The sequence below is a fragment of the Montipora foliosa genome, chromosome 11 (assembly GCF_036669935.1).
Source record: "Montipora foliosa isolate CH-2021 chromosome 11, ASM3666993v2, whole genome shotgun sequence".
NCBI lineage: Eukaryota > Metazoa > Cnidaria > Anthozoa > Scleractinia > Acroporidae > Montipora > Montipora foliosa.
In genome coordinates this window covers 13,420,855-13,437,106 of record NC_090879.1, presented here as the reverse complement: position 1 = coordinate 13,437,106, position 16,252 = coordinate 13,420,855, and the positions used below count along the sequence as shown (strand labels likewise).

At 39.6% G+C, this 16,252-nt stretch overlaps 1 protein-coding gene across 2 annotated transcripts in view; it reads right to left on the bottom strand.

The window, feature by feature from the left end:
• LOC137974932 (chloride channel protein 2-like) overlaps positions 1 to 12,395 on the bottom strand; it is a 33,100-nt gene extending 20,705 nt beyond the window's left edge. For both annotated transcript variants that reach the window (XM_068821942.1, XM_068821943.1), the window contains exons 1-8: positions 12,239 to 12,395; positions 10,749 to 10,902; positions 9,410 to 9,538; positions 8,506 to 8,631; positions 4,249 to 4,334; positions 1,724 to 1,771; positions 310 to 387; positions 59 to 137 (exon numbers count right to left, since the gene is read on the bottom strand). In XM_068821942.1, coding sequence (XP_068678043.1) covers positions 59 to 137; positions 310 to 387; positions 1,724 to 1,771; positions 4,249 to 4,334; positions 8,506 to 8,631; positions 9,410 to 9,538; positions 10,749 to 10,902; positions 12,239 to 12,283 — 745 coding nt within the window. In that variant the 5' untranslated portion in view covers positions 12,284 to 12,395. The remainder of the gene's footprint in view (positions 1 to 58; positions 138 to 309; positions 388 to 1,723; positions 1,772 to 4,248; positions 4,335 to 8,505; positions 8,632 to 9,409; positions 9,539 to 10,748; positions 10,903 to 12,238) is intronic.
• Positions 12,396 to 16,252: the final 3,857 nt, after the last annotated feature.

Here is a 16,252-nt window from a genome sequence, read left to right as displayed (position 1 = left end):
AAAGGAAACCATTGATATGTTTTTGCAGTAATTTCAACTTGAAATGAAGGGTACATACCTCCAATGGGAGACCCAAAACAACTTGATACACCAACAGCACAAGCAGCTGCAAGCATCTCAGTGTTTCTTGACTCATTCTACAAATTCAACACACAAGTAAACTGGTAACTGAGTAAAAAATAATTCTATAAAATGTATCATGTTTTGCTTCTGTTTTTACCAGGGTTACATAAAGAGCCTAAGTTATTATGAAAACGTAATAAATGGTGAAGACATACATGTAATTCATGCGTGAAAAAGGAATCTCACCGTATATATTCCTTTAAATGATGCCACAAACTTCCCCATCGAGCGAGCCACCATGCTTGCAATGTGAACAAAAGGACCCTGTGAAGAATATTGTAGATGTAGTGGTTCAATCATTTTTTTCCTGGTTCAAAATTTAACCCACTGACTCCTAGAAGTGAGAATTACCAGACTTCACTCTGTCTAACGACAGACAATTTTATTCATTAATGGGGGTCAGGATCATGAGAGCATGTCAGTAAGGTCAAGAATTTTGAACCACCACCTAGTGATGAGTAAAATGCCACTGAAACAATTTTAGCCAACAAAGGGGGAGGGGGGGGGGGGGGTTTGAGGGGATGTGGTTCAGGAGTCAGTGGGTTAAAACAAGTTTACCAGGAAACGAAAAGGACTCACAAAACCAAACCACTTCAGATACCGTAAAGACTCGTGTATAAGCCGTGCTCGTGTATAAGCTGCACTCCAACTTTCAAGCATTAAAACACTCTTGTAAAAAAGTTGGTCATTTGTTCGCAGATGTTAACAATAAACATGACAACATTTAATGTTGTGTATTTGCAGCGACATTAAATTAATAAGTTAGTCAACTCTGAAAATACCTTTTAAAAGCTTCTTTTTAATCAATTTCCCTATTCCCTGTGACTGACAACAGTTGTCTTCATTGCTAAAGCCCACAGTTGAAATGAAAACAATTGAATTCAGGCAAAAAAAGCGCAGGAGAACGATGGAAAATGTTTGCTTGGTAACCACGCAGTCATTTAATGAAGGAAGTCTGGACATAGAAACGTTCGCTTTCACATCACCCGCACCTGGATATCATGTTTATCAAGACGTATGGAAGACATCGCAGAAAAACTTGCTGCTAAACGAGAGTTTACCAACCCCATGGGCAAACACACCATGAAAGTAGGGAAGGACAATAAAACGGTCGGCCATTTGCCTGGCGAGTTCTCCCAAATAGCGTGGTATTTCCTTGCACATAGCTAGTGGACAAATCAGTGTTGATGCGATTGGTTGTAGACGACATTGTAAGCAGATGTGCGGAGGAATGGAGATTCCATGCCAGTTAGAGTTTAACTGTTCAAACAAATGCAAATGAAACGCTTGAAAGAACAAATGGCGAGGAAGATTTGGGTTTTGAACCTGAAGATGCAATGCAAACAAACAGCTCCTTTAGGAGCCACCACTTCTACTGAAACCAGTGATCAACAACAGGTTCCAATATGTTTGAGCTTTAAGGTTTTCAGTTCAATTTGTGACCCCTACAAGCCAGTTTACTCCCTCTGAAAGCAATGGTCTTGTGTATAAGCCGCACTCATGATTTTTGGCCCAAAACTAAACCAAAAGGTGTGGCCTATTCACAAGTCTTTAGAGTAGATTACAAGGTGATTAAAATAAACTGAAAACAAAAGCTTACCTCTTTACCAATTGGAGCACTACTTCCCAGTGCTGTGAGGAGCCCAAACTGGAAAAAGAAGGCACAGCAAAAGGTTTACAAAGACCAGGCACCTGACAAGTGCATATAAAACAACTGTATGTTTAAAAAAACAGGCACGCACTGCGTACATGTTGGTAGTGCATTAGTAGGCTGGTATTGCCTGGTAATAATTTTTGCAAAATTGATTTTCTTTTACTGTTTATTGTATTATCCAATATTGCTGTCATTTTTGCATCCCAATTACTCAAAGTTTGATGTTTTCACTTAATAAAGCACTGATAGGGTTGGCACTTGTAAAAGGAGACCATTAGGAAATCTTTGACAAAGATACAGCCCAGTCAAAATGTGCCGGCAGCCGGCTATTTGGCCAGCTACAACACAACATCTGCCGCTTACTTCGAATTCACATTTGTCAGACTTGTATTCAGGATGAGGTTGTTTCGAGGTTTTGTTCATCACTGTAAACTATAAAGTACAAATTACCGGTATACTAATAAAGTATTATCATTTTTCTTACTATGTTGTCCCTCTAATCACTACGTTTCGACTGCATACTGCAAACCTTCGTCGTTTCTCAGGCTATAAGGTCTCTTAAAAACTTCCAGTTCAAATTGTAACTAAAAAATACACCATGTAAACCCAAGCCGCACAAGCCGCACACAATTGTTTCTATAGTCAACTCTTTGAACAATGCGTGCTAATGGCGTAGGAAAGCAAGCCAAACGGATGGTCAGCGGTCACGGTTGTTGCAGGTACAAACAAGATGGCGGCCTCAATTTTTTAAAAAGGTATCAGGTGTTTAGCACCGGAAACCCATAGCTTTGCATTGAGACAATACATTGCTCAAATGATTTGAAGATCTGAAGCCTTTAGTTTAACTGACTCTATAATATATTATGAGTCAACTTTCACAGTTGAGAAGTACTTGCTTGTACAAAAGTTACCCTTTTTTCCAATAATGCTTCTTAATGCAGAATGTAACTTTAATTTGAAAATGGAATTCAAAGTCTTGTGTGACTTTTCATTACTGTTATCTTAATGCTATCTAATAGGGGCTCAGTTTACCCTAAAATGCACCAGATGCAACCATTTCAAGCCAACAGTTTCAAACTTTCCAAGGGGAGCATGTCCCCGGACCCGCCTAGCATGCAAGGGGCTCTGGTCCTTGCAGCAGAGTCTGAAGGCCTCTCCTGCCTATTACTATAGCCAGCTTGCCTACTACCCAAAAACATTTTGACTGGGCTGAGATTTCTCACCTTTTTTTTAAACTTGATTTCTTTTTTGTATTTGTTTTGTTTTTTAAGGCTTTTCGGTAACTTTCTTTACATGTTTTTGATGAATGGCAATGGAGTCCCAAAACAGTGTCATTACTAAGCGGGTGTTAACTCACAAAGTCTGTGAGGCCTGATTATCCCTTTTATTATTATCTTTTCTCACAATTTATTTTGTTGTCCAACATTGCTGTCGTTTTTGCATTTACATAACTGATGACGTGTAAATTGATGCTGTAGCATCCACTAAAGTTAAGATTGTTCATGTGGTGTTAGTACTTAGATGGGAGACGACCACAAAATCCCCCTGACCAGGACATGTGATCTGTATTATTATTATTATTATTATTATTATTATTATTATTGTTATTGTTATTATTATTATTATTATTATATTTTTTTTTCCATTAATTTTGATTTATTTTTTGTATTTGGTTGATGAATGGATAATAACCTTTTTCTTCTGAGTCAACAAAGATTATAAGGTTTGTTTATGATGAATGGCAATGAGTCCCTAAAAGCGGGTGTTCACTCACAAAGGTCACAGGCTACAGGCCTGATTGCCACTTCATGAAATTATTTTTTCGTTCAATTTTGTTGTCCAAGTGCATTAGCATTGACATGACCAATTACGTATAATTTGATGCAAGTTTCCAAGTTGAAGTTTAGCCTGTTCGGGTGAAGTTAGTACTTGGATGGGAAATCACTGCAAAATCCCTGTGACGAAAATCTTATCTTTTTTCTCTTTTTGATTTTTTTGCATTTGGTTGTTAAAGGCTTTTTTAATCTTCTCTTATTCCTGTATTGGGAGGAATAGCGATGGAATTCTGCAAACGGTGCAGTTAGGGTATTCAAGCCGGTGTTGACTCACAAAGCCCTCTAGTGCTCTAGGAAAGAATGCCCAAATCTTAAGGCCATTTTCGAGATTGACCATTGCACTTGCAAAGTTAAAAAAAGGCAACAAGGGGGCTGCAAACAGAATAACTGTACAATGGACATCAATAATTTTTGCTGAAATTCAAGAAATCCTACATTAGTTTTGCACTTCATGCATGCGCTGCAGGCCTACAATCTTACACTCAATCACTCACTCATTCATTCACACATCATACAGCCCCAATGACAATATGGGTAATGCACTTACAGTGTACTACCCACAAAAACCATTCTTCATGTCCTGGTTACTACAGCTTCCTCATGAATTTTAGAGCACAATATATCAGTGCCACTCACCACTTTGGCTACTAATGTTCTAAGTGACAAATAGCGTTTCAATACAGTGCCTCTTAAAATGACCTTCATCTCAGGAATTCCTGATCCTAAAAAAAAATGATAAGAGTCATTTACAAATTCCAAATCCAGGGTGAAATTTACTCAGGAGACTAGACTTTTTCCAGAAGTGTTTATCCTGGGCCTTCCTTTGCCAGGTGTGTCCTAATGCTATGCAAATTAATCTATGAAATATATACAATTTGAGCAGCAGATCTGTATCACATTATTTTAAAAACTCTGGAAAGAAGCAGACTAACAACAATTTTTATAAAAGTGACGACACATTTGAAATTAAATTTGCAAGACATGTTTCGGTTGTGCAACGACCATCTTCAGTTGAAAGTAGAATTAATTTGAAGTTACATTTGAATTTATAATATGCTAAACAAAGATAAATAACAACGTGAAATAAATTGGGAATCTAACAAAATAGCCAAAGGTAACAAAAAAGAGTGTACAATGGAACATGTTCATTAGAACGAGAGAGTTAAATTAATGTGATATAATTGCTCATTTAAAGAAAAAACTAAAGTTTTGTCCACTTAAAAACTCAAGTTGAAACCAAGAGTTTGTGACAAAAATTTTGTATACAACTTAATACGAAACGTTAGCATTAAATTGTTAATACATGTTGGTGATTAAAGCCATTTTAACAGGGAAAATCGAAAAAATTGTTTATGTAAATGAAGAGAAATCTGTATCAGATATACAGATATTGATGAATAAAAGATTTCTTTTGTTTCCCATCATGAATATTATTAATTAGTTTTTATAAGTTGACTATATCAAATTCTCCATTATATTAGTGTGAGAAACGGTGAGGCCTGTAGTTCCTTCAGCTCACTGTTCTCGGACCACAGAGTGGTCATAGCCAATGTATCACTAAGACTGCCAAAGTCCAAGCCAGTCACAAGTACCAAAGCTGTGAGATACATTTGGAGCGACCTGGCAAAAGATGAGAACATTCAAGCTCGCTACGCTGTTGAAGTGAAAAATCTATTTCAAGCGCTGAAAAACGAAGTCTTGGACCAGTCTACATCAGACTACAACAAGTTTGTCCAGTCTAGTGCTGAAGCGGCAGAGCAGTGCTTGAGAAAGGTACCCAGACAAAAGAAGAAAGTGAAGTGTCTTGACCCAAGAGTGGTGAAAGTGAAAAAAGAGATGGAGGAGGCATACCGCACTTACCTGGCTGACAACAAGAACAAGCAGCTGAGAGAGGAGTACAAGGGGAAGAAAAAGTCATCGTATGATGTCTAAGCCATAATCAACCAAGAGGAGCTAATCAGCAAGGTAGAAGGGGTGGAGAATGCCCACAGGAGCTCGCAGCATGGTGCGGCTTGAAAGTTTATTAACCACATCTCTGGCCATAGCAGCTCTCAGTCGTCCAAACTCAAAGCTTGCAGCCCAGAGGAGCGAGTGCAGTTATGACATTCCCACTTCAGCAACTTGCTGAGCAGCCATCCAGAGATAGGCAAGAAAGACTCTCCAATAAACCAAGTCTTCGATACCCTCAACATAATCGACAGCCCCTTCACGGAGGCTGAGTATGCCAAGGCTAAGAAAGTGGTTAAGTGTGGGAAGGTGTGCATTAAGGACAGCATCACACCGGAGTTTCTGAAGTATGATGGTCTTGATGACATTGTGTTAGGTTTCATCAACAAGGCCTAGTACACTTCTGGCGATCTTCCTGAGCCATGCAAAACCTTCATCATCAAAACGGACGACAGTTGGCCAGATCATGGCATTGAGGCGGCTTCTGGAAGGTGTCACGGCTAACAACTTAAGCTGCGCGCTCACGCTCATTGACTTCAAGAAGGCCTTCGATACCATTTATCGTGGGAGACTAATTGAGATCCTTCGTGCATATGAAGTGCCTGAGAAGTTGGTGATGGCCATCGAAGCAACATACTAACAGATGTGGGCCAAGGTCAGGACACCGGATGGGAATACAGATACCTTTGAGATAGTACAGGGCAACACTTTGGTGCCATTTGTCTTCATTGTGGCGCTGGACTATGCACTTTGCTGTGCTATTGATGGGAAAGAGGAGGAGTTTGGCTTTACAGTAGTGAAGCATGCCAGCCGACCCATTCTGGCCAAGATGATCACCGCTTTCGACTTCGCTGATGACATTGTGCTGGCCTCAGAAACAGCAGAGTGTGCAGCGCTACTGCTTACAAAAGTCAAGCATCACTGCAGGAGGATCGGCCTGCAGCTGAATGCGAAGAAGACACAAGTCGTGGCGTTCCACTCAGCCGGTGATGCGGTGAAGACAAAGCTGGAGGTAGTCCAAAACTTCAAGTACTTGGGTGCCTGGATAGCATCCTCGGCGAAGAACATCAAAGTGAGGAGAGCTCTAGGCTGGAGCACCCCGCATAAAATGAAGAGAATCTGGGTATCGGATATGAACCACAGACTCAAGCCGCGCCTTTTCGTCTCTACAGTCGAGTATGACTCACATATGGATGCAAGGTATGGGCACTGTCCGTGCAAGAAGAAAAAGCCCTTGACGGTGTATACACACAGATGCTCAGAATGGCCCTTAATGTGTCCTGGGAGGACCACATGAGAAATTCTGAGCTCTATGGCAACCGCCCCAGGCTGACTGACAAGATCAGGCAAAGACGCATGGGCCTAGCCAGACACTGTGTGAGACATCCAGAGCTCGCAACAAGTGATCTTATACTGTGGGAGCCAACGCTCGGAAGGCGAAATCGTGGTCAAGGGCAAACAACTCTCACAGACTCCCTCAAGAGAGACACGGGGCTCAACAGCGTTGCCGAAGTTCAAACGTTGTGGAGGAACAAGATGAGTGGTGTGCAGCGATACGAGCTTCCCGTGTTGGCATCGGCTGACATGCTTGACCTCCCAACCTTATTGTCTTTGCTCTGCCACATAAATTACATAAATTAACAGTGTTGTGGAAAGGAGACTACACTTAATCACTCATGCTTTGACACCCAAACCGGCCTGGAATCAATGAGTTAATTAATCGTCATAATCCAACAAATCTAACTACATTGATCTGTGAGGTACATTTTGTAATCTTGTAGTGTTCACATTGGTAAGAGGAAAATGAATCTTTCACGGTGGTAATTCGACCTTTATCAACTCGTTTGATAAAATCAATTTCTGTTTCAATCTCCCACCGACGCAGTACCACAGTTTCTTTAGAGACTAAAATTTTGTCCCTTTATTAGTTCCTTTGTTTGAAGTGTTTTGACCAAAACATGTCACACTTCATATGTATTTATTAACTACAGTCTTTTGCCTGAACAGGTTCCTTATTAACAGGTCAAATCATCTGGTGTTGGACAGAGTAAAATACTCAAGAGGCACTCTTGAAAAGAAAAGGGTGAATTGCTAAAATAAAAGCACCTCATTTGTCAAACAACATGTCCACATAATCATACTTTTACAGACGAAAATCAATTCACAGGGGTTTCAATAAAATTTAAAGTTGGTGACTGGTAATTGCATGATTTAGAGTGCAATTTAGAACAAATAAGGACAAGTAAATTTTTTCAAAAACGCACAGAACTGAACAAGCCCATAGAGTGAGTGCAGTTTGCAGTCTTTAACAAAATTTGCCAGTGCTTATTTGTTCCAAATTGCATGAGAAAAATCATGTGATTACCGTACATGTACTTACACTGTGTTAATAAGATACATGAAAAAATTAGAGATGGTTAAGCAGAAGCAACAAAGCCTCTGGCTTTGGCTTCTTGTTGCTGTACCGTCCTTGTTTTCCAAGGAACATTAAACATTAACATTTAAGTTGAACATTATGTGTATCACTCAATCACAGAAAAATTGTGCCCTGATTGTGCCATGCAGGGTGCGCATTTGACTGGCTATCAATGCAACAATTTTACCTTTAAATAACTAAGTACTTGTACTTCAATTTAGGTAAAAAACAGTAGCCATATCATCTTCTCTGAGTGAAGTGTTGGACACTTTTCGTAGGCTCTCCGTACTTACCGAAACCATTGAATTCACCAGGTACAGTAATTATATCTTACCAGATGTTTTGGTGTGTAGTATCGCTGAGTAGTATTACTATAACAAGTTGTGCTGTATTTTGACGAGCCCCCTTGGGCGAGTCAAAAAACAAACAACAAGTAAAACTACTCAACAAGACTACACACCCAAACATCTAATAAGGTATTTATTATACAACTTTTTCGCACTGAATTATAAAGAAATTAATTCACTCACCAATAGCATGAGGAGAAATGAGGTACGTGAATCCAACAGAAAAAGATATAAGGATTAAAGGAAAACAAGTCCATACAATATACTGAACAAAGGTATTTCCAGGCAAACTGTAAAGCCAAATGTGTGCTGCAAAATAAGGAAAACATGCAGTACATTCTTCCTGGTACATCAATAATACATAGATTTGGCCAAGCCTAAAAGTGGAGCTCCCGGGTTATTTATTCTTACTGGCTGCAGGATTAGTGAAAATAAAAGGTTTTGAAATTGTCTGCGTTTTGGTGTTTCTGGCCACTGCTTAATTAAATCATTCTCTTCGCTTCCAATGGTAAATTTCATGCAAAAAACCTAAATCACATGAATCACGAAGCGAAGAATGCGATATCGGTTTTCCAAGTGAACTTTACTGTGGAATTCACCAGTTAAGCAAATTAATTTTTCTTGAATCGCATGAGTTTAAAAAAAAAAAAAGCAAATGCTCAGCGTGCGAACGGAAAAGGAAAGAAGCCATTTCAGAGTCAACTGTCAAAAGCCAGCGAATAGGAATCATGCTAAAATTAGAAATCACAGACTTATTCCACTCTATCTCTGAGAACGAGATAATTCACTTTTTGATGTATTTCAATGAAACATGCCAGCTTGGCTTGGAACAAGAATTGGCAAAATACAGCAACCAAGAAAGGACAAACTTCAAACAAGATCTGCTCCAACAAATTACCTATACATGCTTTAAACAAACTTCTGAAAACAAAAGCTAATGATATTTCTCCTTAAATTACGAGAACTCAATGCGATTATGTGTTTACATTGGGGTGGTCATCAATGGGTTACCACATTTTTTTAACTATGGTGCTCCACGCAGGCACACCGGGCTCCGCTATAATTATATACAGTTATTTCATCATACCAGTTTCGCATTTTGCAATTGCCAAGTCCAACACAGAGCTAATCAGTGCCATTACTATTCCAAGAATCAACAAGAACACCCAATCACTTCCTAGACGACTCCAACAGGGTTGTAACCAAACACCAGCCCCTGCAAAATTACAATAATAATATATATGTTTACTGGTAAAAGCCTGGGGTACTAGCAACAAAGCAGATCCCATCAACATCTCGGTCAGTATATTGGCCAACATGTCACTGACATATACCACCACCGATAAAAAAACAAGGTGGCCCTGAACACGGATGGGCTTATGTACTGATATAGCTGATAAGCAAAGACAAGTTATGCACTGTAATCATAACTTGCAATAATTATTATTATTATTATTCTTGTTATCCACCTGGCATTTGCTGAGATTAAAACGATATCAGATGTTTAAACCTTTCTTTTCAGTAAGAGAGAATAATGCTGCTAATTATACCAACCTTGAAACATTGAAGTAATCCATGCACTTACTGGGGAGCAGAGTTGGTGCTGTGGTGAGGGCACTCACCTCCCACCAATGTCACCCCGGGATCGATCCCGGATTGGCTCATGTGTTCCCATAAGAGGACTCTATACCAACCATGCATGCAAAGAGGCAGGTTTGGCGCAGCAGTGCGAGAACTCGCCCTTTTTCACCATTGCTGCCTGGTATCAATTCCTGGACTCAACACTGTAATGAGGATGAGTTTGTTGCTTCTCAACATTTCTCTCACATGTTTTTCTCTTGATAATTCGGTTTTTCCATCACATCAATGAACAACACTTGATTTTGTGAGTGAGACTTACAGATTTTACCCCGTTTAATGCCAGATAATTTTACTTGTCAATGCCTGGTGGCAAGACAGACCACTTTCTTTGATTTCATGGTTGTTTGGGACATTTTAAGTGGTCCTGGATTTCTGTAACTTGAATGTCTCAAGGATTTTTGACAGCAAAGCACTTTGGGTGAGGCTGCAGTCGGAAAAATCAAAATCATGTCCCATTATGGATCGATTGTCTAAACAATATTATTAATTCCTCTTTGAGTTTTCCAGGTAAAAACTAACCGTTCACAAGATTCAGTGAAGTTTAAGTTAAGGAAATGAACTGAAAGGTAGCCAAAATAAACAATTTGTTGTTTTTATTTTTATTCCAACTATAGACTTTACAATATATCAAGCTGAATTCTTTGGTACTGTAGTCGCACATTGGGTGATTCAACCTCAATTTTTGGTAACCCTGGTATGTCTTGAAGTCGCCACAGGCAACCTGGTTAACTACAACTTCCAAGTTTTAGCCCTGTGATGCATTATTTTTCTGTAGATTTCCTTACGTTTAAGAGAAGCAAGACAGGAGCCATTGTAAACTCTGAATTCATCATCTGTTTGCTCCTCTTGCTCTCGCTGTCGTAGCTGCTCACGGCGCAGCCTTGCTCCTTGTTCTTTAGCATACTTCTGCAGCTCTGTGGTTGTAAAACGGCCATACATCTTGAAGGAAGAAAGAATAGCAACTAGTCACATTTAAAACACATTAAATTAAATATTCCCTTATCTCCTTGAGGAAACCACAGTTATAGCTTGATAACCTGCAGTTTGAACCCGATACTGTTGTTTTAATCAAGTCTATTGTTATCATGAATTCTATTGATTCAAAAGCATTTACTTGAAAGCAAATTAAAAAGATAAGCAGAAAGGTACAACTAGAGAACTGAATGAAAACTCTCTGCAAATAACAGCAAAGCATTTGCAACCAATAAATGCTTTTAATGACAGAAAACACCTAATATCAAATTGACAAACACTTTGAGACACTAGCCATAATAAAGTTTTTGGCTGATATAACATGCATTGTGATTGGCTAAGAGCAGCTAAGCGCTTGATTATGGATTATGCAAATTAGTTTTCCCTTTTTTAGAACCGTTGTGTTAGCCATATACATGTAATAAGAAACTTAATAACCTCGACCATTCAGTTATTACAGCAAAATCTCAAAGCCCCGCCTAGCTTGCTCGGTCAATATGGCAAGGCCTCTGTTAGAGATTTTCCTGTAACGACTTCACTCTCAGTTGTTAAGTAGTTGTTAATAAATCCACAGTCGGTGGTGTAATAGATTAAGACAGATTCTCAATGATCGATGTGCAACTGTAGCCACAAGTAAACGTGTTAAATTAATTTTAGCGTTTTATTATTAGCTGTTATTGGTACCAAGCCACTAATCTCACTGGTATTTAATCTACTTTGTACTTAGCTTTATCTCATCTCATCTCATCTCACGTAGGGTGGCGTAGTGCTGAGAGCACTCGCCTCCCACCAATGTGGCCCGGGTTCGATTCCCAGCCTCTGCGTAATTATACATGCATGTGGGTTGAGTTTGTTGGTTCTCTACTCTGCACCGAGAGGTTTTCTCCGGGTACTCCGGTTTCCCCTCTCCTCAAAAACCAACATTTGACTTGATTTGTGTTAACTGTTAATTTGAGTTTATAGTGTCCCCAATTAGTGCTTCAGCGCTAGAACGACTAGACGCTTAAATAAAGTTCCTTTCCGTTCATCGATCACCTAATTTTTCTTTTCCAGGATCACCGGCAAAAAGGTTTGATTAAACTAAAATGAGAGACAAATGGATTACGTGAAAAATGCTTTTAACGTAAAAAAAAGCAAAGCAATTAAATCGAAAACACTTTTATCAAGAGTATATATAATCCAGATAATCACACACGGATTACGTGTACAAACGCATGGAGAGTATTTGCATTTGCTTGATATGTTTTGAGTAATGTTCGCAATATGAGTCGAAAACATTTCCAGAGTTAAAGGGCCATCTCACCAGAGTCTCCTCAAATCCGTAGGTATCCTGTTCTTCCATCATCATGATTCAAGAAAGGCGAAAGAGCCCTTAAATTAAAAGGAAAATCTTCCTTCTTCGACCACAACCTCTGAACATCACACCACGTACGAATCGTTCGGTATTGGGGTATGGTACCGCTGACCAATGGTATGTCTGGCTCAACGTCATAAAACCCGAACACTGAGCAATAGTGCTGTGTGTTCCCCCTTCCCTCCCCATAGAACATTTAAGTCCTGGTGTTTTTTACAGGTTACAGGTCATTGTTTTGTTAATGCAGAAAGGATCCTAAACATGCTTTAAAAGCTAACGTTAGGCCTATTAGGCCTAAACAAAAGTCTAGGGCTAAGGTTAGTTTTTAGAAATGTTTAGGATACTTGCTGTATTGATATTCTGCTATCATATTTATCGTTATGGCGTGATTACTTTAGTCTCAAGTCGGCAATTTTGAGGGGAACACGTAGCAGTGAAATGTTCTATGGGGAGGGAAGGGGGAACGCTCAGCACTAGTTCTCAGTGTTCGGGGGAACAGATAACACGGGGGAACACAAAACGCTGTGACAGGCGGGCATACTGGCATGAAGATTGTACTGACAGTTTTCGCCGTTTCTTTCATCGATACTTACCTTAATATAAATTCTGAAAAAGGGACATTTTAAAGAAAAGAGCTTGACCTTGGGTTAATTGTGGCCGGAAAATCAATGTCAGTTACGACCCGAATTTAAAAACGCTGCCTTTGTGATTAAATGTGTAGCAGTACCCGGCTGATGTCTCCTTTGGTAGCGTAGGTGTTTACAAATCACTTAACGGGATATACTATTCAATTCTATCATTAAAGATATATCATACAATGACTGTATACAATGCATGTTTCCTTATCTGTTTTGAGACCCTGACCCTTCAATGAAATGAAGCTGTCATCGGATTTACAAGTCACGTTTTCCAGATTTTAAACCTTGGATGAAACGTTCAGCAATTCACGTCTGCTTTGCGAACTTTTAGAACACTTCATCCAGACTCGCAACGGATAGGCGAAGTGTTTCATTTCTTGAAACCTCGTGGAAGAGGCCACATATTGGGAATTTTTGTCAAAAACTGTCCTCTTCTTTATTTGTCCAAAGTGTAAGTTAACGAAACTACTCCTTTCCCCACAAACACACCACTCCACTCTACTTAACGAATATTGTTCCTGCCCTTTTTGCTGAACTCATCATCTTCCCGAGTTGTTAGGACTGGATCAACAATAGGCTTCGAGTGGGCAGCTTACTGATGATGTTGCTAGCTAAATGATCCTAAAAATGTGAATTCGTTTCTCATCACAGCTTAGGTTTCCCTCGTTGCGGTCATGATATATAAGCTGCAGTAAACTGAGCGCGAAAGGTTCAGCACAAGCGGATGATTTGGGCAACCATGAGCAAATCCGGAAGCTTCAGAGATGCTTACGGTCGATACAACAGGGGCACCCAACGAGAATATAATTCAAAACCACTCAAACATAGCATTGTTAAAACGTATTTTAATATTTAACGGCAGATATAGGCATATTTTTATCCCCTAAAAATTTTTCATCTTTGCGGATTTGCTGAAGGTAACGTACATACACGCATAAACTTTATTTTATCTCGAATTTCAGAATAACTACAAGAGCCAATGTCTTGGAGACATTACATTCACAACAGAAATACATGGCATATACAGATACCTACTAAATACATAATATTTACATATATATATTGTAAACTCAGTGGTACGGATAAAATCAGGCAGCGCATTCCGCAACTTAGCTGAAACGTAAGAAAAAGAACTAAGACCATAACTGGTTGTTTTAGGTTTATCGAGGGACAGAATGTAATTTCCGCGAATCTCACGCATGAGAAGATTTTGAACGTGCTTATTGCATAGAGATGTCTAGTTTTGAGTGGAAAGATGATAGGTAATTTGCAAACTGTAAATCTCATTATTCTCTTATTTACATTATACTGTTTCCTTGACAAAAAATTTTCCACGAGAATAACAGCGAAAAAAAAGCACTACTTTGTCGCCAATTTTCCATAATAAAAACTTGTTCAGAAAACAAAAGTCCTACGTTAACAGCACACAGCAAGGCTACTCCTTAGTACCTGCCTAGAGATATTCTTCTCACTACTTTTTCCTCCGGTCACGCCTTAGCCATTTGATGAGGGCCGGTCTCGTGCTTTTCAAGTTGCCCCGTTCATGCTCAAAAAGGATTCTGGGTAATTCTGCCATTGCCAGACAAGCGAAGCCCCCGATTCTCATTTCACTGATTTTTTTATAAATGTCGGTCCACCCATTCCTACCAGCAAATACAGCACCCATTGAAGTTTATAGCTTTCAAAACTTGCCCAAATTGTATGGGTATGTCCTAGAATTCGTCCACAGAAAGGTCAGAGAGACAACTTCACTCGTGAACCGTAATGGCTTAAGTGACAACAAAGCATTTTAGGCGACCAAGTCTGCATGAAACTATCTCTCACCTCTGTCAATTCCTTGTAACAGCCAGAATCTTTGTTTGGTCCCAGAGCCAAAACACTTACGCAAGCACTGAAGGATTGTTTGAACAAAAGAGAAAAACGCAGTACCTCCAGACACCGACGCTGGAGCGTCGTACCAAACGAGTCATCCCGGGATTTCGGCCCGTGCGATCGCTTTTGGACGCAGTTGGCCCTTCGCTGCTTTCTGCTACCGACCTTGCCTCCCGGTACGGCATTGAGGGAGGGATATGTCGGCCCCTAAACCATATGTGACAAATCCCACGCCTACTCACAGCTCCAAACCGCCCTTGTCAATATAGCGTAACAATTAGATGGCTTATATATTCAACAGAAAAGTCATTTTATGTGTCATATGGTAAGCACTGGAGTCGAAGATTACAAAGTGTGCGCATGCGCCCTGATAAAGGTAACATACATACAGTCATAATCTTTTCCCGAATAACTACAGGAGCTAATATCTTCGAGAAATTACATTTACAGCTAAAATATATAGCATATACAGATACCTACTAAATGCATAATATTTAAAGTTATATTCATTAAAAAGAAAAGCCGCTGTACAAAATGCGGCCCTGGATTCTCTTTTAAAACCAGTAAACTCATAGGTACGGATAAAATCAGGTAGCGCATTCCGCAACTTAGCTGATACGTAAGAAAAAAGAGAACTAAGACCATAACTGGCTGTTCCAGGTTTATTGAGGAACAGAATGTAATTTCCGCGAAGATCATGCCTAAGAAGGGGACGGGAGAGAAAACGTATTTTTCATATAAGCAGAAAAGCCCTTTTTCCAAAAAAAAAAGAAAGCAAAAAAAACAAAACAAAAAAAAACATACTTTTATCAAGTAATACGAGGAAATTTTGAATGCGCTTATTGCATAGAGATGTAGAGCTTGACTTTCGTAGTAAGAGGACAGGTAATCTGCAAATATAAATATCTTTATTCTCTTATTTACATTATTATACCGTTTCTTTGACACGAGAATTATAGCGAAATGAAAGCACAACTTTGTCGCGAATTTTCTATGATAAAAACGTCAAAAACTTGTTCAGAAATCCAAAATCTAAGTTAACAGCACACACCAGGCCTACTCTTGAGTAGCTGGCTAGAAATCATTTCCTCTGGCCGCGCTTGAGCCATTCGATGAGGGCCAGTCTCGTGCTTCTTAAGTTGCCTCGCTCATGCCCAAAAAGAATTCTGGGTAATTCTGCCATTCCATGACAAGGGAAGACTCCCGATTCTCATTTCATAGTTTTTTTCATAAGTGTCGGGCCACCCAGTCCTACCAGCAAAATAACGCATCGATTGAAGGTTTTAGCTTTCAAAAGTTGCCCAGATTGTGTCAGTAGGTCCTGGAATTCGTCCACAGAAAGGCCAGAGAGACAACTTCACTCCTGAACCGCCATGTTTACAACAGAGCATTTTAGGCGTCCCAGTCTGCATGAAACCATCTCTCGCCTCTGTCCGAGACAAGACCAGGCACG